This window comes from Salminus brasiliensis, chromosome 21 (assembly GCF_030463535.1).
Source record: "Salminus brasiliensis chromosome 21, fSalBra1.hap2, whole genome shotgun sequence".
NCBI classification, from domain to species: domain Eukaryota; kingdom Metazoa; phylum Chordata; class Actinopteri; order Characiformes; family Bryconidae; genus Salminus; species Salminus brasiliensis.
In genome coordinates this window covers 29,438,724-29,461,241 of record NC_132898.1, presented here as the reverse complement: position 1 = coordinate 29,461,241, position 22,518 = coordinate 29,438,724, and the positions used below count along the sequence as shown (strand labels likewise).

Here is a 22,518-nt window from a genome sequence, read left to right as displayed (position 1 = left end):
AGCATCAGACACTTCAGTATGCCAGGTCCATGACTTTGCACAGCTTCTACTCCCACAGCACTGACGCAGCAAAAGACACTGCAAAGAAGCATAGGAGTCCGGTTACAGGAACAGTACTGCTTCCTCAGACCATCATGCAAACCAATCTGCAGTGTTTTGTAGCCTGAACAGCTTTAGAGTACACTTTAATAAACACACTTACCCTTACTTTGACAGTCCCTCACTGATGGTACTACTTGAGCTCCTCATTAAGACCTGCTTGATGGACAAAGAGCACATTTATTTTGCAGGGCTTTGGCGCCATCTGGTGCTCAGTTCATCAACTGCCAGCAAAAAATAGCCAAAAGCTACTGTAACCTGGCTAACTACAACGTAATAAGAGCAACAAGTGAGTGTTTTATAAAACTTTCTCCATTTATTTCTTAAAACCTCTTTTATAAAAACACAAATACAAAATGAATAAGCAGTTTCATTGTGTATTCTCTTTTTTTACATTGGTAATTTGCATGTTACAAAGCCACCCTCTATGAAAAACATTGGATATATAACTGTAGATTTCTTTAGACATATTTTCAACAGAGTAAAATCAAAAGTGTAAGGAAGCTAAAAACAACGTAAAACTGTGGGAAACAATAAGAGGAAAAAGAGGGAAAGAGAGAAGACGTGAATGTTTAAGTTAGTGAGTGCACGGAGGAAACAGAGGACAGCAGTAAAAGAGAGACAAACATAAAATGACAGAGAAAGACAGAGAAATACGCGAAACACACAAAGGACAAAAAAAGTGTGAAGGATGAGAGTCAAAGGGGAGATAGAAAAGTGTGGTACAGCCAGGCTGCAACGTGAGCAGTGCTCCATACAGGTCATGCTACTTGAGCAACGCTCAGTAGAGCAGCAGTTGTATGAGCAGCACTTGGTGGAGCAGTCAGTACTATTCGAGCAGCACCCAGTGAGGGAGGTGCTGGTAGAGCAGGGCTCAGTAGCACAGCTCCAGTGTGAGCATTCGGCGATGGACCTTGTATATGAGAACAGCTCAGCACAGCAGCAGCTACTCGAGCACTGCTCTGCAGTCGAGCGGCTACGTGAGCACCTCTCTGGAGATAAACAGCCATTCCAGCACTGCTCTGTAGTTGAGCTGCTATTTGAGCACTGCTCTGTCACCGAGCTGCCGTCGTAGCGCGGCTCTGTAGTCCAGCTGCTATTTGAGTAGTGCTCTGTAGAGCAGCTGGGAGCGGCTGCTTGCTTTTTCGTTCTCCAGGCAGAAGAGCAGATCCCTGAGGTTTACACGCGTGATGCGCTGACGAGCAAATTGCCTCGACACTCCGCCACTCAAACCCGCAGTTGCGTTTGCCGACGAACCAGAACCCTGTGAAAACACAAACACAGAGGAACAGACAGAAGAAACACCGCTGTGACTAAAAAGAATGAAAGCTTTTGAAGTGAACCAACGATGGTATTGTTTTATCTGAGCAATCTGGAAATCTGCAAATACAGCACGAGTTTCAGTTATCAACTAATGTCAGGCCTACACAACACCCCCAATTTGCCCCTTCTGACAAAGTTTCACACTCTGAAGTGTGTTTCCAGGTCAGGAAGCTACTTCAGAAGCGATGCCGTAGTTGTGTGAGAGGATCAAATAGGCAATCTTTAGCCCACTGATATTTTCAAGCATGTTTGCTGATTTTTACAATTTAAAACATTCCAGAGTCTTCTAGCATGAGATGGTCAGCAATAAAACTGAACAGGTCATTCCAGGCTGTGGCCAACGAGAGGGGGAAACAGGTGCGACATGTATCCGGTGGACCAGGTGACTGGGCTGCAAACTTCATAAATGACAACATTAAGACAGTCACTTTGCAATTTTAAAGCATCGTACCAAGAAATTGGTATTTTTGCTCCTGGGCTCCGCCCACAGCTGTGGAGCGTAGTTTACTTTTACACCACTATTGTAAATATCTGAGCCCCATTCTCTTAAAATCAGCTAAACATGTGCATTTGTTGAAAAGCTGACCTATATATATATATATATATATATATATATATATATATATATATATATATATATATATATATATATGTGTGATGCATAGTGCAGGAGCAGTGTTCTAGCCAGGAGTAGCAATGCTAGAGACACCATTCTCCCAATTACAGTCAGTGGAGCACCAACATGATTTTGAAGCTGTATAACTGCTACATAATGTTGCTTTAAGGCTTTTAAGCCGTCCGTTCTTAAGAATGAGTTGTTTATTTCCTCCAGCTCTTGCTGCAGAATACACTGAATGATGTACGTATGTGTTTCCCCAACCACATACACACCCACACCCTGACGTCCTGTTTGTGCAAACGAGACCTGTGAGGTGCAACATATCAAGCTCCAACTTTGGTTTCGTATTGTGATAAAGGGGTTGCTATGATTCTTTCAAGTTTTGTTATTTTATTATTGCTATTATTATTATTATTATTATTATAGTAATAACAAAAACAACAGTAGACTGTGACACAGCTTCACTTGTGTGATTGGATAAAGACTAATGAGCTACGTCTTTTAAAATCTATCAAGTGGTGTTACACACAGACGTAATTAAAGTTTTATATCACATGTAAAGTTCTCTATTCTTCTATAATAAAACATTGTGGTGGTGGGGGGGCGACTGATGTTGAACATTTCAGTTTCCATCATTTTAATATGAGGGCTTGTGGTGAGGGGAACTGGACAATCTATGTTGTTGAAAGGCTACAAGACTTTTTCATTTATTATACATCCCTTATCGAACAGAACATAAAATGTCAAGTTTGCTTGCTGGCTGACTTCCAAAGGCATCTTACAAACCAGTGCTGGTTCATCCTAATTATAATGATCTACTACAGTAGAGTTCAGCTACAAGTCCTTTAGAAGCATCTGAATATGAGAGTCAGGTGCACTGGGCCTGAACTTTCCAGGGTGGAAGATCTCAAAGACAAAGTGTGGTCATCCTTAGCCCTGATTATTTATTTTTCAAATGTTAAGCAGCCAGAAATGTCATGTAAAAATCATGTCTAATAAACCCATGGTCTTAAATGTATACTACTTTTTTTTATGTCATAGTTTGACGCACAGCACAAAGTTCTCTCTTATGCGTCTACACACGCAGGACAACTAAAAGCATGGTTTCAAAGACAAACCTTCATTTGACTAGTATCTGAAGTGTCTCTTGATAAGATTTCAGCCATGTGCGTTTACACTTGGCAGTCAAATGCATCTCTGGTTGTGTGAGATGGTATATGCATTTACACTGCTATAACCGGGCTCAAACGTGTGTCAGACCACCTCCTCCTCTGGTTTAAATGGGTCTTTGGTGTGTTTACACTTACGTTTCTATGTGGTTTGGCCAGATATCCAGATATTATCCGGATCCTGAAAATGCATGAAGGGACATAAGAGAATTTGTACCTCTGCATCATTGCCAGGAGAAAGAGAGTCGAGTTTCCTCTTCTTTCTGGGTCCAATGGCAGCCAGCGCCGTCAAGTTGGCATCTCTCTGTCTTATCTGAGCTAGCTCCTGTTGCTGCATCTGTCACAGGCACAAAAACACAGTGAATAACACAGGCATTTATTACAGTCACTAGGTTGATGCCAAACTAGTCACTGTAAACAGCTAGTCAGCAATCATAAGGCTGAAGAACATACTACCTCTTTGGCCTTTTGTTTTAACCGCAACTGCTCTGGGTCCTCCTGCCGAGACCGAGACTGCACAACAGCATCAAAAAGCAACAAAAACACCCATTAGCTGAAGTGAAATGACAAAATTATTCATACTCAGCCACCTCCTCAGAGATCAATTAAACCACGTGAACCACAACATCCTCTATGTAAATAAGAATGAGACATTCACCACTAGATGGTGCTATACACCAATTCATCTGTCAGCAAAGATCATCTGGTTCCTGGTAAACATGTATTGCGTCAGGTTAGTGTCAGAATCACAACACGTGTAGAACTGTTCAAAAGACTCTGAGAAAACTAAGTGAGGCTATTTATCTGGGCAGCAATCATTAATTTGTTCCAAATCAGTATAATTAGAATAAATATAAATGTAGAGCTGATGAGCATGTGTTGGTTAAACTATTAAGAAACCACCTCATTGAGAAAGCCCAGTATTTACAGTCCCTATCTAACACTTAGTTCTTCTAATCATAAATTATTGATGAGAAAAACTAAGTGTTAGATAGGGACTGCAAAAATAAAAGAACCTTTATTTTTTTTAAGTGTTCATTAATGAATGTCAGGTGAGCTGCTGGTGGAAGTTAACAAATCCATATAGTGGCTGGAGTTTACAGAGCCAGGAACCAACATAAACTAGATGTCCAGATGTTTGTGGACATCTCTTCTAATGACTGCATTCAGCTACTACAGATGCGCATATACACAGCCAGTCAAGATCCTGTAGTGCCTGCAGATAAACATGAACCTCTTGGTACCACGGCCCCCCGGCATTGAGCTGTGGAGCAGTGGGACTGTGGTCTCTGAAATAATGGTTGGTGCTTCATCCAATACTTTTGGGAGAAGCTGGAGAGCTGGGCATGAGGTGGGTGATGATCATCCAACATCCTGACCTCACTAATGCTTTTGTCGTTGAATATAATCAAATCCTCACAGCAATGCTCCTCCAAACTCAAGTAGAAAGCCCTCTCTGGACATTAGAGACAGTTAGAGAAAGTAGGATAAACTCCTGTTTAATACTCTTGATTTGAGAAGAACGAGCAGGTGTCCCAATACTTTTGTCCATATAGTCAATAAAGCTACACAAACCTTTTGAGACTTTTACACAGTACTGTACATACAATGCTCGGTGTGTATCACCTTGGCTGCCTTCATGAGTATTTCTCTCTCCTGTTCTTCCTTCCTTTGCTTCTCCAGCTGGTCAAGCTGGTCAAAGAACTTCAGCTGTGCTCGAACATCAGTCACCTGCTCGTAACGCCCATCCTCCTGCACAACACGGAAGCAAAATTCTCCATACTGTAAACAAAGGCACTAATATATACGCATCATTACGGCCTGATTTTGACCCCACAACAAAATGCTTAACACGCAAGTAGACGCTGTGGTTAGGATGTAGCATAGAAAGAAGTGAAACACACACAGACGGTGAATGTGTACCACACGCTCGACAAAAGGAACCACTGCTCATAGCCTGATTTACTTAAACGCTTAGAATACAAACATAGAAATTCATGCTCCTGGTCAAAACACTGTAGCCCAGTCTGAAGCTGCACTACACTCAAACAGATAAGCATAATCACACGCAAAGAGCAGGTCACTACTATAGGGACTCAATGCAAATTACCTTATAGGTCATATTCTTTTGCTGTGCGATGACCGAGACCTTCTCTAGGAGGTTCTGTAGTCTCTGCTGAGTAGCGTGGGAGACCAGGTTTACCACCTCTGGTGCCAGATCTGTCACCCCAAAGCGTTTACCTATAGATAAGAGGAATCATCAGTAGACTACACAGAGTGTAGTGACTTCTCATGCACAACTAGACCATGTGAACAGTGGCCACACACCTTCTCAAAAAGGGCCAAATCAGAGCCAGTATACTTAGACAAAGACTAAACTTTGGCTCCTTGTTTAAAAGACATTTACTTGTGGGCTTGTGGGAAATATGGAACCCCAGCCAAGTTCTGTCTAACTGAGTGGGAGATGTCTGTTTTCATTTGCTATCAAAACAAATATGCAGCATATGTGCATCACAAAGACGTGCTCAACATTACATGTTTGTCACATCGCCCACACCTACTGGCTGTTACAAGACACACGACTGAAAGCTCGGGCACTGCTGACAGACCTATGTCCAGTATCCTGCGCTGCAACAAGGCAGAGGAAAGGAAGGCTTCATCTTGGCAGGAGCGCGTCACAGTCCCCACCACGTCAGAGTTGGTGGCCAGGATGCGAGCGCTCTCCTCTGACAGATTCACCCCAGCCATGGAGGCCACATCGTTGATGTCATCGTCATCCCTGCAGAAGCACACAGAGTTAAATCAATCCATTTAATGATTCCTTTTTGATTTGTTTGATTTGATTATTTTTGTTCCTTAATGGCATATTTCTGCAGAACACCATTCAGTGTATTTTGGACAGACCTAATTAAATTCAAGTTTTGCCTGCTTCCTTTTAATAGCTGGTTACAGCAGAATTGCTTTAGCTCATTGACTGGTGTTGGCCTTAAAGCATGAACTGTGCCTTATAGGTCCTCCCACAACATTTTAATAGAAATTTAGGTTAGGCTTTGGCTCCAGCTCATGGACCTGACTTCCTCTTCATGAAAACACGGTAGATTTCAGATTCCCCCCCTTAATAGTAGCAATGCGTCCAGATCCTGATGCAGCAAAGCATCCTTAAACTATTGCAATACCACCACCATGCTTCACAGTTCATATGAGATTCTTACTTTAGAAAACAATGTTAGGTTTTTGACAAACATAACAAGGCCCATGTCAAGCAAAAGACTCCACTTTAGATTCTTCCTAAAGCTGGGCGATATGGAAAAAAATATATGATGATATTTAAAGACATTTTTTACAACATACGATATTTGTCGCAATATTTTGTCATGTAAAAAAAAAAACACACCAACAGCATTAAAAAAAACATTTAAACATTCCAAACGCTCTCCCATACTGAGTATTGTGATTTTTACTTACAATATAAAGTTTCACTTGGATTACACTCTTTGTAATGAAACGTGCTTACGATATTCATGATAAACTCATAAAAGCATATTGTGTACCATGATAACAAAATTTATCACTATACGATAAAATATTGTCATACTGCCCAGCTCTAATTCTTCCCATAAGACACTGTTCCAGAACTTCATGGTTGCATGGTTATCTGGATGAGGCTTACCTGGAGAAAGCTTTTAACAATTAAAGGCAATTTAAAGATAATTTAACAACTAAGCATAACTGATTTCTTGCACACCAAAGACCACCCTTAAAAAAGTAGAGATGGAAAAATTGATCAGCTATGTATGAGTACTGATATGTGACCTGATCTTTCTCTAACTTAGCTGATCCTGAGAGCCAAAATGATCATACATGTCAGTTAAGGCTGAGGCTCTCGGTCACAGGACGCTGGTGGACTAGGTGGACTACGGATCGTGCTTCATGCATGCTTTTCTTTTAATCTGACTCAAGCTCAAAAATTTTTAGGATGTGTAAAACTAACTCTGCCTCGTGGAGGAAGCTGAGGAAAGACTTTTGAAAGTACACCATTAGGCGAAGTACAGTGAGCATTAGAATAGCAGAGCTAATAAAGACCACTAACACAAGAAAATCCAGCAAACAGTGCAGACCACATTTAACTACGACCAAAAGTACAGCAGCAACAGCCCAAAAGCTAAAGGAATTTTGTTCAAAGTGCTGAGCTTTTAGTGCCAGTTAAGCAGCCCTTTTAAGCTGTGTTTCCACTCTTCCACAGAGCAGTTCTGCACAGGTCCCAATTTTAACATCTTGCGTATGTTTCATCTTGAGAGACAGATCTCAGAACATTGCAGAAGCCCTACACAATGATGCATTATCAAGTTTGCCTGCAAAAGTTAATGTGACATCCAGCCCCACCCTCAAATCGGTATAGGCGATTGGCTGATTGAGCTGAAAGGTGCGCAGCAATTGGTACTGGCCCTAAAAACACTGATTGGTCCATATATAAAAAAAAAATACAAAATTATCATTGTAAATGATATACTAATATGTTTTTCAGAGCTATTGCATTACCCATGCTTAGGGACGACTAATCACCAGCATGTTTCCTAGAGATATTTATTTGGCTGGCACTCCCATGTAGCTTTTTTGATATATTTTTTGATATATTAAGTTCAACTCCGGATGATGCCAGTGGTCCATTAGAGCACAGCTGGCCCTGCTTCATTTAATGCAGTTATATGCAATACACACTAAAATGCACACATATTTGATAGTCTTTTTTACTGTGTCAATATTACAAGTGACAACACACTGCACACACACTAACCTGAATGTTCCACCAGCAGGATCCTTCAGCTTGCTCTTTTGAGCTGCAACGAGAGCTACCGGGCTGGGAGAGATTTTAGGACCACTCAATGCACCTGGCTTCATCGCCACTGAGAAAAGACATTGGAGATATTGGAGGTTACACATTTCACACCACCATTAATGTTTGCACGCCTGACCTTCGGTCTGATAAACCTTTAACACTTTAACAGACCACACATGGCTCGAACACCCACTACTGTACCACAGTGTTACCTAGGAGTGCACATCATATAATAAGACAGTATTTCACAGCATAGGTCCTCAGCCCCTCTGTCCCATACACAGCCACTTCAACTCCGCACAAACACATACCTGTCTGTAGATGTTTGACCTGCATATGAGGCTGTCCCACTACGATGCGGCTATGGGGCTGACCCCTAAGTGCAACCATGGGAGTAGTCGTCAAGGTAACCTGGGGGGTCTTTACTATCGCCCCTTGCTGCTGAGACTGCAACATCTAAACAAGGGAATAGCAAACACACACACAAACAAATGACACACAGTCAAACATGCTTATGAGGAATGCTATCCTTAGAGGTTTAAATCAAATGGAAAATTGTGAAGGTGTAGTAAAGCAATGTCAGAAATAAATTTTTTTTTGTATCCTTTTAAAATCTGTTGACCCAATTGAAGGAAAAGGTTGTTAGCATACATCTGACACAAGGTGGTGTATACGTCTGCATTAGCCATTATGAAAATACCAGGGACCAATGTCCAGAATCTGGAGATTCTAAGCAGTTATGCGTTTTCTATGACTACATAACGGACACAGGCCATAACACACACATTAGCTAATAGTGGTGTAATGGACCACAAAACACAAGCTTTGAGTTGGATCAAGTTTTTTTAAGTCATGGATCAGATTGTTTTTTGGATCAGCAAAAAGTGTATACAAATGTCAGACAGCAATTTTAGCTTTGAGTTTGAGAAGCATTGTGTGTTACTGCTCCATGTGTATAAGTGACTTATTTTATATTAGTTTGGATGTAGACTGTGCCCCCCCCTACAGTCCTGATGAGTAACCCACACTTTCAAACATCACTAATGAAAACGCTTTACAAGTGCATTTCTGGACAGGCTGAGAGATACAGAACAGTCACTGAGATGTAGAGAAGCATGTGGACTGAGGCAATAGAGTAATAATAAATTTCTTAACACGAATATGATTATATATAACACGAATATGGTTACGCAGCATTATCCTACTCACTTCACCAGAGTTACGTACTGCAGCTGTGTGCTGGGCCCGGAGAAGCAACAATGTAGAGGTCAGTGGAGCATCACATGATTTTGAAGCTGCTATTTTAAGGTAAAATGCTACATAAATTTGAGGATCTCATATTTCAAAGTTTATTTTTCTGCTATTTTTTCACAGAAATGTGTATCTGCATGGGACTAAAACTATTAGAACAGTTCAGTTCAGGGAAAAACAGTAAATCATTCTGCATGTACATTTAATTAGATCCAATTAGGTCTTTTTTTCCCTCAATGCTGTAATGAAAGCTTTACAGTTGAATTAAGCTGAACAGAGTTGTGCTGGACTGCACCAAATTACCAGTGAGGCAGACTGGTTGGCTTTGTTGAGAGCGGGCTGGATGAGTGTCCTTGGGGCTGTGGCAGCAGCAGACACAACAGCAGCTGCAGAGGATGCAGTGGCTGTGGTGGCTGCAATGGTTGCAGTGCCTGTGGCAGCCGGGGTCGCTGCAGTAGCCACTGGAACTGTGGTGGCCACTGAAGCTGCGGTCACGGTGTTAGCTGCCGTAGGGCTGGTCAGCGCAACAGTAGCTGCAGGTTTGGCCGGGAGGCCTTGACTCTGCTGGATGAAGGCAAGGGAGTCCGGAGTGAGTTGCCTCAGAGCAGGAAGACTCCTCTGGAGAAACAGGAACACAAACACAGTTAAAAGCAGAGAACAACCAGCAGCAGTTTTCCAGACACAGACAGCAGCCATAACCCTGAGCTAAGAAGTTTCAGTCTGATTTTCCTATTAAGGTAATGATGCCCAGCCAAAATCACAAGCTTCCAAGCTTGGATGAGGGGTATTAAAAGGGGTAGGATAACACTGTTTGTTGATTTCATTATTATATACATTTCATTAAAAAGAAAGTTCTCATTACCTTCAGGAAAGGCACGAGATAAGGCTGGGGTGAGGAGTTGAGCTCCTTGTATAACCTGCTGGTGAAGTCCTCTGCTTCGATCGCCCCCTCCTACAAACACAAACAGTTAACCAGGGGTCCAAAGAAACAAGGTTCTTAGAAGTTTCAGACTTCACAAAAATGAGCAAATCCTCACTGTCACGCAAAATCCTCACCTCCAAAACAGCAGAAAATTAGGGCTGCCCCCTGAAAGTCGACAACACAATAACAATTTTCCAGAAAAGGTCAAAATAATGGAGACATTTTGAAAGAGAATCCTAACTGCATGCTTCGTGAAATGCAAGCTTCGTGTCTGAGGACTTGCTTACCAATCAACATCCTTATACATGGTAAACCACCTGAAGCGAGCAAGCTGCCATAAACGGCCACTCTTCAATGAACTGGGCAGATTTAATGGAGAAATAATTTAGAATCTAAGAAAGAAGTGTTTGGCACAGCTAGTATTAGATTATTTATTTGCTCACATCGATTACATTAGATTTATTGATATTTAGTGAAAAATAAGCCTGTAGAAAACGAGAAATTAATTATTTTAAAGCAGGTCACAGATTTATGTAATTTATTTTGTTTATTTGTTTTATTTGAGTTTTTGTGTTTAAAGAGAAATAAAGAATTTGTCTGATTCTGTTCAAGAAGCAATTTTAACAATTAAACTAAAATAAAACAAATTGGCTGTCTTTGGCTCCCACTGTTCTGATTGAATTTTCGGTCGTTTCCTGTCAAATGGTTTATAGTCGGATCGTATTCAAAGCAAATGCAGAGTGGTACAGCTACTGCTGTGGGCACTGATCATAAAGTAGCTAGCTATGCTAACCCAACATACCTAAACCATCAACCATTATTTAGAGGTATTTAGAACAGAGCTAACTAGCTTTCCAATGCAACACAAAAAGATTATGCCCACCACCTTCCAAAGAAGAGAACCAGCATCTTGGGTAGAAGGCGCTAAATATAACATCCACACATCTGCTCTTATTATTTTGTGGAGGGGAAACTCTTATGGAGCTCTGGTGAAGGTAAGACATAAGCCTAAGAGCTAACCTAAGGGCCTCACAAGCATCGACGTGTCGTCTTCGCCAGATAACTGAGCTATTTCTCTGGGTAAGGATGTTCTGGTGTTGGTTAAGAGCAGACGTGTGGACGTTTGGGTGGAAGTTTTCAATGTTAGCGCCTCCAGCCATAGACACAACCATGGCCCTCTTCTTTGAAAGGCGGTGGATATATTTTCAATGATGCTCTACAACACTCAATTGTTCAAGAAACATTCTCATCTTCATGATGGTGATGTTCCAGTTATTGCAACACCCGCTGAGCATACTATACTACTCTACTCACTGCGGACCTGCTGTTGCACCGAACGTTGTAGCACAAAGTAAACAAGAAAGGGGGCCCTTGTTCTCATGGGAAATCAGGTAAATAAATGAGTGTATTTATTTCCCTTGGTTTCAGCTAAAAATTCAGACCAATAAGCTCTGAATTGTTAGTTTTTGATTGATGGATTGATGAAGTCTAAGTTGGAGTGACATATCCACTTTTAACTTGAGGTTACCCCCAACATTTAGCTGAGATAATATCAAATAATCTAATGATCAATTTATAAAATGCTTTCTCAAAGTGAGACTACACAGAAAGAACACTTCTGATAAAATAAGCTGCACCTCCCACACACACACACAAAAAAACATTTCCTACGCATTCTCTCACACACACACAAACTAACTAACTTCCGTCCACACTCATTCTGCTGTGATTCTTGATACCCAATAATCTTCTAATCACTCTGTAAATGTTGCGGCTTAGTCAAAGTGAGAAAACGCACAGAAAATACTTTTGATCTAAACACTTCCCACACAAACAAGACAAAATACCACCACGCAGGCTCAGACCTTTTTCACACTCGTACATTCGCACGCACACACAGCCCTCGGTCCACGCGCTCACCAGCAAGTTCTTGACCAGTTCTTTGACATTGGCGGCTGTTTGCGTCGACTGCTTCGCGCTGGTGGCCAGCTTGATCAGCGTGGACAAGAAATTCTTACACTTCTTCACGTTCTCCATCGTCTCCTGCAGACAGAAACAAAGCATTGTGAGCTTATAGGGAACATACAGCTAATTACACAAGCGATCATTCATAATAACAGATCAACCAAGGCCCAATGAATTAGTCTCTCCAGAGAGCGAAAAAAAAACTGCATCAGGGTTAAGACCAATATTAGTCCTGTAATTCTGGGATTTTAAGGTGCTTTCCAGAAGGGGATATTTCAGAGAGGATTTGAAGTCACTTCATCTTTATCCTCCCCAAAAGCATTTTGGAAAGCACCTTGCGTTCACTAATTCCACTGGGTCTGTCACACAAGCGTATGCAAAACGGTACGCACAAAAATACAAAGGCAGCAGATAATATGAAAGGCTTTGAGAGCTTGTAAATCACCCAGGCTGAAGAATCTCACACCCAGCCTGTCTGTTACACTCATGACACTTGGACTGTTTAGGTTCCCTCTCAACTCCAGTTTCTCACCGTTGCCAAGGTGATGCTGGTCCCTGCGGCAGGAGTCACCACCCGCGGGGCGGCCCCCGGCTGCACTGTCAGCACAGAGCCCACAGAGGGCAGCTGAAAAGCACAGAAGAGAGAGGCAAGTGGACTACTGAGTATTCTTCAGCTCTTTTCATTTTCAAACACAATGAAAGCAAAGGCTCTTAAAAACGCTTTTGACTCCTGCGAGAGGTCATCAGCTGGAGGTGTTCATCTGCTTAGTGTGCGAGAGAGGGAGTCTGGGGGGGGGGGGGTGTCTCTGGAATATCGACCTGTGTGTTTCTCAGCGTGAATTTGAGTGTGTATATCTGTCTGTGTCACAAGTGCAGCAGTAGGTGAGCTCTCTATCCAGATGCTGAGAGGTTTGTGTGTACATGTGTGTGTGTGTGTGTGTGTGTGTGTGCTGCAGTTTCAGTCCTAGTGCATTTATTTTGAACTTTTCTAAAGAGATGGTGTGTGTGTGTGTGTGTGTGTGTTCGTTCACTCATTCATGGATGTGTTACTTGCTGAGGTATCCTCTGGAGGGTTGTAGTGGAAGTGCTGGTACTAGTGTGTGCTGGTACTCTCTGGGGTACACTCTCTGGGTCACGTACATCTGCCTGCTTTATAATGATGATGTGTGCCCATGATGTTACCTGCACAGGAGGTCTCTGGAGTGTGGTGGTAGCAGTGCTGCTGGTTGTGGGTGAGGCCTGCTTGATGATTGCAGGAGCAACCGGTCTGGTCATGATTGGAGCACCAGGGGTCTGCAGGGAAAATGGAACAGTGGAATTTTTATATGGCATCTGATAAGTATTGATCACAGCACTTTTAAGGGGCTTTTAAAGTAACTAGAGGAAGGTTTACTGCAGTGGATTTTTAGCTGAAACATCATCACAAATTTGTTGGGTAGAATTTGGGTTATTATTTAACCAAAAGTTGATTCAGACCACCTGATCCTCTTGCCCTGGATGATGTACATATGCTAACTGTACAATGACATTAGAAAGCAACAGGCCTCTACGGTCACCCCAGGTTTGTCTATTGTGGGTGTGTCTATATATAGCCCATTCAGCTCCAAGTTCCTTTAAAACACTGCAGCCAAATCCCTTTGCATGTGCCTGCCTGTCAAGAAAAGTGAAAAAGTGGCCAAAGCAAGGCTTTTAATTCTAACTTTCAATTCCACCTTAAATAGTGCAGCAGTTATTCTGTACAATTTTAACAGCAGAACGTAACTGCTGCATCATTTAAGGTGGAACGTAAAGTTAGAGTAAGAGACTTGTTTGAGACCAAGTTTTGGCCAGTGTACTTGTCACTTCAGATAAAGATCTTTTATGCTTTGTTCACAGTTATAACGTACAGTTATTACTAAGAATTTCCCCACTGTGGGACAAATAAAGGATCATCTTATCTTAGAACTTCATTAGTAATTGGTCACCCTGTCGTTATGTCACTTGTTGCTAAATCACGGCTAAAAATTGCCTACTTCCATAAGAAATGACTAATCGAACAGTGGTTGACGGCGTATTACAGGCAACGTCTCTTTAAACTGCCTGCACAGCCCAGCACATCGCTGTCTGAGGAAGGCTATAAGGATTATACAGGACTCCACCCACCCAGCCACAGTCTGTTCTCACAGCTGCTGAGCAGCATCAGGTACATAAGCATGAAGCCCAGAACCCACCGGCTCTGAGACAGCTTCTTCCCACAGACCATCATGCTACTGAACATCCATTAGCAGTGTAACATCATAATACTGCCCCCACGCACACCCCTCACCTTAACCAACACTACTATGGAACTCTATGGACAAACCACACACACCTTCACCCACACAGAACACACTCTGCACCTGGCACTTTACCACCTCTAACTGTACTAACAGCCCAGTCACACTGCACACCACTCACCATAAGTGCCTTTATGTAAACAGCATTGTGTAACATCTGCATATTCATACCTTGTATTAATAGCTTGTATATTTGAACAGTGCCACGGTACGTATACTGCGCGGGACAAGCACCCACGTTTTTCCACTCGCCTTTACACGTGTGTCCAAGTGACGTGACGATAAACTCGATATGATCTATTCTACAAACATCCAGGTCTTACCCCAGTGTTAACCATATACTTCACTGGCAGTCCTGGCTTATACTATGTGCATAATCAAAGCTACCATGTCTTTCACAACTGAAATTTAGAGGAATCTGGAGCTGGATGAATCCTGTCGGTCCCAAGATGACATTTAATGATGACATTAAGACTGACAGTGTTGAAGTGTGCACAGAGTGCAGTGGTGATGTTACAGTACCTGTGCAGAAGTGATCTGTCCGGGTGTAGTGCTGACCGGAGTGGCGGCACGTGTGGCCTGCATCTGGGCCTGCATCTGAGCCAACACCTGCTGAGGGATCATCAGCAGCTGACCAGTCTCGCTTCGTACGAGCACCATACCTGGACAGATAAAGAGACAGCCAACATAAAGATGGAGGAAAGACACACAGGGACTTAAACCAATGACAGCAAACTTCAGACTGGTGCTGGTGCACTGGTGCTTCTTCAGAACCTCTATAACAGTCAACATCTTTGTTGGACAAATAGGGTCATTAATTAGAGAGCTTATTAAAGTGCTTTACAAAAAGAAACACTAAATATTAGAGGTGTAAGAAAATGCTGATATCAAAGTATTGTGATATCAGAGATGTGGACATTGATGTCAGACAATGGATAAACTTTACGTCTACTGAAATTTTATGCACATGGTAGTGTGTTTTTTTTCCTGAAATTTGACTTTAAAAATATATCGCAATACATCTTATAAATCATAACTCCTGTATCATACGGACAGGTTCTTTCCGACACACAGCTCTACTAAATATCGTTGCTTTACCAATGGGATTGAAGTCAATACCACCAAATCTCAAAAATCACTCATCTGCCATATCCGTCAAGCCCTATATCAGCTCCTCAGTCTGTGCTCAACAGATCCAGCTCCGACTTCAACTCCAACCACATCTGCTCAATGAATTCAGCAGTAGCTCTTTCTACTATGCGAACTGGAAAAGTGACAACGGGAACCGGCGTGCCATCCAATCTGTCTGTGGCGCCATGCTGGGAGGCAATGCAGAACATGCTGCCCCCGCACAACACACAGTTGGTGGCCTATATTTCCACAGTGCTGAGAGAGTCCATTCACCCAGTGTCCGTCACTCCGCAAGAACTAGCTCAGCACTGGGTGTTGCGACAGAAGCCGCTGGGTGGAGCATCCAGATGGCCCTGCGCAAAAATCTGTCAAGACCAAAGCTGCCAGACGACCAGTCAGCGTTGCCACTGCGTGGACTGTCCGAGTCAGGCAACAGGTTAGCTTACAGAACTGCCCATTTCAGTGCTCTTATTTAAGGCTCTTTCCATTGCCAGTTTTGTAGGCTCTTTCCAGGAGAAGAGGGTGGGATTTCTCAGTGTTTTAAAAAAAAAAGGCTCAAACCATTTTAACTCGAGTCAGGATTTTAAGGCTTGAGCGCAGAAGACCTTTACCAGTCACATGTGAAATGTAGAGCAAATTAAAGAGGGGGAGATTTGTAAGCTAATGAAAAAAATAAAGCACTGGCACAGCATTAGGGCTCATTACAGCAACAGCTGAACCATTACTTTTACTAAAGACAGATGCGTGGGTGATCTGGGTGATTTACACATCACTCGCGCTAAAGTGTAGGAAATTAACAAGACAGGGTTTGGGTGTTAAGCGGCACAGCTGAGCAAAATAAACAGGGCAGCTTTGGGAGTTTATAACCTAAAACACCACACAACACTGGCGTGGGTCTTGGTGAACTGTGGCGTCTGGCTCATTGCAGTAACAGCTGAACAATTACCTGGACTTCAGAGATGTACTTCAGGTCTGCCAAAATCTAGCAAATTAGACAGGACATATTTGGGAGAAACAGGTAAAATGACTGAAAGAACTAAAGACCAACTTCAGCATCTGGACCACTGGAAGAACAGCTGAACAACTTCCAGTAATATGCTACTTCAAGCCAAAGGACAGTAAATGAAAGCAGACAGGCCTGGATGAAAATGGGGCTAGAATGCTGAGGACTTCAGCAGCTGGATCAAGAGCAAGGTTGCCCAAAACACGTTTGGTTTGGTCTGCCAGAGACTTACCCTATCTCCACTCACACAAGCAGTGTGAAACAGTCTTTTACACTGTATATACAAAGGTAATGTGAGTGTATAAAGTGAATTCCTTAGGTAATAAGTAATTACTGCACTCATTAAGTAATTACTTAGTAACAACAGTGGTTTGATGCTCCTCATTTTTAAATCTGCTTTCTTTATTCAAGTCCTCTAACTTTGGGGATCTATGGATAAGAAAGAGTACCAAAGAATAGCAAATTAAACAGAACAAGTCTGGGTGAAATGTGGGCTCCAATTACTGAAAAACTGAAGACACATGGCTTATAGTTAGGAGGAATTCCAACAGATTTTCCGAGACGTCCGAGTCACTCAGTGGTCGAGACGTAAACAAAGCCATTCAGGATTGCATCTCCATTTCTGCAGTTTTTTCAATTTATGACCATTTGAATCTGGTAGTTGTCCAATGTCACTACAAATGTACCAATAGAAATGCTTAAAATGGACTTCCATTGAAAGTTGAGATGTTTTAGTGACCACATTAATTTTGTGTTTTCTATATAAAGTTTACAATGGTATAAAGTGTGGTAAATCTGACTGGCATTAGAACATATCTCCATCATGAACTGGTTATAACATTCTTGGCCTACAGCCTCTGTCAAAACTATGGTAATGCAGTGTCTCAGGCATCAGACAGTAGGTTTTTTTACTATTTTGAATCATAGGTATCAGCGAAGTAGTGTTTAAGAGGCATTAAACTCTTGGATCTCTCAGACGTCTGGTTAACATCACCACCAGGAACAATCCTGACTTGGATTGAGAGGTGCTGACAGAAACCACTGAGGTATATCTACTCCAGGTACTACTCAAAACGGCCAGTGCCTGCGATTTATTTATATGATGTAAAGCTGAAAGTGGTAAAAGTGCAGGGCAGTGGTGGCTCAGCAGTTAGAACGCCGGGCTATTGATAACAAGGTTGTGGGTTCGATTCCCGATTTGGCAAGCTGCCACTGTTGGAGCCCTGAGCAAGGCCCTTTACCCTGGAGTTGGCTGCCCACTGCTCTGGGTGTGTGTGTGTGTGTGTGTGTGTACTCACTGCCCCTAGTTCACTAGTGTGTGTGTCTTCGTTACCACAGATGGGCTAACAAATACGTGCACCTTTTTTTTACCTTTAAAAGAGGGGGAAATCTGATCTCCATTATGACTTGGTTAAAATTAAGCTTCTGGCCTACAGTTTCGGTCAAAACCTTGGTAAATCAGCGTGGCAGGCATCAGGCAGCGCATGTGTAACTATTTCGTGTCATAACTGTCAGTGCAGTAGCGTTTAAGAGCCATTAAACTCCTCAGTCGTCTGGTTTTCCATCAACACCACTGCGAACAATCCTGAAGTTTTTGGGAAGCTGTTTGGGATGTTTCGTGTCCAACCACACTTTGATTAAACAAGGACCTCTTCAAGACAAAGTGGGGTGTTTTTCATGTCACCTGAGCCCAAATACAAAACTCTCCAGGCCTGGTTTGACACCAGAACACCCTCTAACTTCAGCATCTGGCACACTGCACTGCACTGCCCTGCAAGAGCACATGGGGAAGTACCTGGAGGTAGCTGGATGTTCTGGATGCTGGGCTGTCCCGGGCTGCTCTGGGGGAGCCGGGGTGCCAGCACCTGTTGCGGAGCTATGGCCCTGACCCCTGCTGGGCTCGGGGCTGGAGCTGCGCTCCGCACGACGCCCTGCTGCAGCACCGCCCCTTTGGCCGGCCCGGGAGACACGTGCAGCTGCGGCTGCTGAGCGAGAGTCACGGTGGCGGTGTGCCCCACCGCGGTGTGCCCCACCGCGCTCTGGATGATGCTCTTGGCCGGCTCGGGCTTAGTGGTGGTCGTGCCCAGCGCTCCAGCAGCAGTGGGAGTCTGGCCCGGGGTCTGCGGAGTTAACGTCAACGTGATGCCGGTGGTGGCAGCAGCAGCTGCGGGCGCCTGTTGAGCTACATTCAGCACCGCGTTGCTTCCGTTCACGCTAGGTGTTGTTTGCATAGCCGGTCTCAGGACGGTCACGGTGGCTCCGGTGGCCGCGCTCGCTTGGATGATAACGGTGCTGGAGGTGGAGGGTGCGCCGGTACCGGCACCGGCACCGGCACCTCCACCTCCACCCGGTGCTTTCGCTACTAGTCCAGGTCCGTTGTTGAGCACCGTGCCCGCGGTCGGGCTGCTGTTCGACACGGGCGTGCCGGGGAGAGCGGCGCCGCTGCTGTCTGCCCGCGCATCCATGGCATCGCCTCCGCTGAAAGTTTGCGCCGTCGACGTCCCGGTCTTCACTTCGTGGCTGGGCAAAGTAGTTACCATAGCATGTTAGGAGGAAGAGGAGGAAGAGGAGGAGGAGGAGGAAAAGGAGGAAAAGGAGGAAAAGGGGGCACCGGGTCGGGTCTCGCTTGAGCCGTTAGCTAGTTCATGGAAATCCGTGGTGTTTGTTGTTGTTGTGGTGGCGGCGGCGGTGGCGGTGGTGGCGGCGGTGGCGGTGCCTCCACTCGGGACCCAAACAGCCCCTTCCCTCCCTGGTGGGGGTTGTTTAAAATTGCTAAATAAGGCCCTTGACAAGCGCCCTTGTCACTTTAACTCTCCTGGGTGAAGATATGGAGGGGAGAAAGCGACCATTCCGCCACACTGCGAGCGGTTACCTGCTGTTTTCCTCTCTAAACAAGTCCCGCAGCCCCGCGGCTCCGCAGCTCCGCAGCCCCGCAGCCCCGCGGCTCCTCTCCCCACACTACCGTTAACGTTAGCTAACACTTCGCACTGTCACTTCCATCTGCCCGGGCTCTTCCCCCGCACTTCTCGGAGTTTAATTACGGGCCGAGCTCGTTTCTGGCACGACCTGCGACAGCGCTCAAAAGTTTCTCGCCCGCTCCTTTAATCACAGAATCCACCGCCAGCGGGTCGAAGCCCGCCGCCATCTTCGATGTGAACGCTGAGGAGCTCGGGGCGAAAATGACAGTGCGCCTGCGCGACGGAGCGACAACGTCATGACGTACGGGGATGTCAGGCGTGTGATTGGACGGTGTGCGTACGTGGGAGGCGGGTCGAACGGCAGTCCGTTGATTCTCGTAGTGAAGAGAATAGCGAATCAGTTTCGTTTAGCGACTCGCTGAACTGTCCGATGCAGTGAATCAATCAGGAGATTCAGCGATTCTTTTTCGCTCCGTGGTTGTTTTGGCTCGATTTGTGTTTGATTTATGGGGGTTTTATAGTTATAGGGTCGATAGTTGATTTAATATCCACAAAATAATCAGACTAATCAACATTCCTAATGATTAATGATGAAAATTGCACATATTCTACACTTGCTGAAAAGCAGAGGCCCTATAAACAGGTTTACATAATAAATATGATCATATTTTAAAAGCTAAATGTATTGTATAGTTTAAGTATTGCACACTTCGAAAATTGCTGTTTTTTTGTAAACACGCAATGAAAAAATATATACAAACTAAGGTTTACTTAGTGAAGCTCGCTTTAATATTACTTTTCGACTTTTGTCTAAAATATTTTCCAGATATTTTTAAGATGTATCTTTTGTCTATTATATTTTGCTGAACAAATGACAAATAAATGACAAATAAACACTGAACTGACTCCAGTTTTACCCAAAGTGTTCAGTTAAAAAAAAAAAAGATCCGGACGCAACACAACAGAAAGAGAAACCAAACTACTTTTTGAAATATTTTTTGTAGTATGTAATAACGTGAACGATTCTTACTCGATTTGTAACGAAAATGCACTTTTATTATAATAGATGTAATGTTATAGAAGCTGTAAAATAAATACATTAAAAAACTTCGAGTCAGTTGGTCTCTGGTTTTGGTTGACTTGCAAGGAGTCGGTTCAACAGAGCGACTCGTCCGCGAGTCAGCGCTGTCAAAGACAACCGGTTTGTCTGGAAGTGAACAACATTAGCCTGAAGTTGTTAAACGAGCAGCTCGTCTGCCCGTTTCAGACGTTTCTCGGCAGCCGTGCGCTTGTCTCTATGGAGGAAACGTCAGTACTTCACACGGTGTTGCAATCAGCTGCTCACTTACCAGCATTTATTAGTCACTGCGATTAAAGGGCCCATACGAGACATTTCCCATGCATTTTATTATTTCCCCTGAGGTGCACATACAACACCTGTGTGGGTGTATACAGCAAAAAAAATGCACGCTTTCTTTTTTAGCACCTCTTGTACGAAATTAAGCCCGCTTTTATTTTGTTATCAGCTAATTTATGCCAATGGAATCCGATCTGATTGGCTGTTCTCTGTTGCGGCTCCTTCAGAAAGCAGTCCAGGTCAAAACGCTACGTATAACCTGGGGTGGACTGAATAGGTCTGTAAATAGGTGTGTAATGTGTTGGTTTTTGTGACATCCCAAAACCAACCATGCAAAATTGGCTTGTATATGGAGTCAAAAAGTTGGCTATGGCCTCTTTAATAACCAGGTCACTAATGTGTGTTGAACTGTCTGTAAGGGGGCGAATGCAGGGTCGACAGTGAGTGGACATGCTGGTATATTCCTAGTAAGATCTAGAGCCAGTATTTAAATGTATAACTTATGAATAATAAATATCAGTTAATTAATACATCTCACTGGCCACATTATTAGAAACGTCCAATTTGTACTTCCTCTGATTGGACAAGTTATTCGAACCCACTACCTTGTATTCACCCTATACCATTTGCCACCTTCCCTAATGTCTTGACCGGCTTGTGGATGTCCTAGAAGAGTCAGTCAGTAGTCAGGCAACAATCATGACCCCGTGATGAAGACGTCCTGTTACGTGTCCCGCTCATTTTGTGTATCGCCCCAACTGGTCTACAGAGGACGCCATATTCTCCACTGTTCTCCTGTCTGTCTCTGGTCCACCTGGACAGAAAGGACAATCTATGGAGAAACTAAGCTTACTGGGTCTGAACACCCCCCCCCCCCCCTGTAAAGGTAAAAAGGAAAAGGTGGATGTTTACTTTTAGCTATCAGACTTACCTGAGGAAATGTTGTTAATTAAGACCTGAACGTTTAGCCTAAAAGACCACGCCCAAACTCCTCCTCTCCATTACTACGCCCCCCCAAAAATAACGCTGCTCTCCCCTCTACTTCTCATGCCGAGAATTCGCACCCCACCACCACCCCTGCTTCTCCCAACAGTCCAATACTATTTATGCTATTTATGCTCAGCCTCTGCCTGGCAAGGCCCCCAGAACTGCTTTCTTGCCGCAGCCAAGTGAGCGTGGTCCACATTTCGCAAAAGGAAGATTATGCAGTATTTTTTTTTTTTCGCAAAAATTGGCCAGGGTTGACTAGTAAAGCTATATGTAACGCTGGTAATGTAATCAGTATATAAACAACAGTGACTGTAAGCCTATTAAGCCTGTAAGTTATTTCAAGCAGAAATAAAAAAATAGCTGAAAAGTCGACTTTGCAACTTTGATATTTGGTTGAAAAGTGGCTTTTTTCAGGTTGTTGAAAACATGTCTAGAAAACAACGTCCCTCTATGTCTAAATTTGGTTGAAAAGTGAAGATCTTTCAGCAACTTCAATCCATCCATGTTTGTTTCGGAGTGAGCAAGCGTTTGGGGGATTCCCAATACAAAGTTCACCAAGTTCAGACTGGTGTAATTGGTAGTGCTGGCCTGGCAAGTTCGACTGTAGTTTTGCAATTGG

At 43.5% G+C, this 22,518-nt stretch overlaps 1 protein-coding gene across 1 annotated transcript; it reads right to left on the bottom strand.

The window, feature by feature from the left end:
• Positions 1-414: 414 nt before the first annotated feature.
• On the bottom strand, positions 415-19,779 carry taf4a (TAF4A RNA polymerase II, TATA box binding protein (TBP)-associated factor). The gene is made up of 15 exons (XM_072666333.1): positions 18,430-19,779; positions 15,023-15,162; positions 13,368-13,478; positions 12,718-12,810; positions 12,141-12,263; positions 10,161-10,250; positions 9,602-9,916; positions 8,359-8,503; positions 8,006-8,114; positions 5,820-5,989; positions 5,321-5,451; positions 4,837-4,962; positions 3,667-3,723; positions 3,428-3,547; positions 415-1,363 (listed from the first exon to the last, which is right to left on the bottom strand). The coding sequence occupies exons 1-15, from the start codon at positions 19,172-19,174 to the stop codon at positions 1,196-1,198; spliced, it is 2,643 nt and encodes an 880-aa protein (XP_072522434.1). The 5' UTR covers positions 19,175-19,779; the 3' UTR covers positions 415-1,195.
• Positions 19,780-22,518: the final 2,739 nt, after the last annotated feature.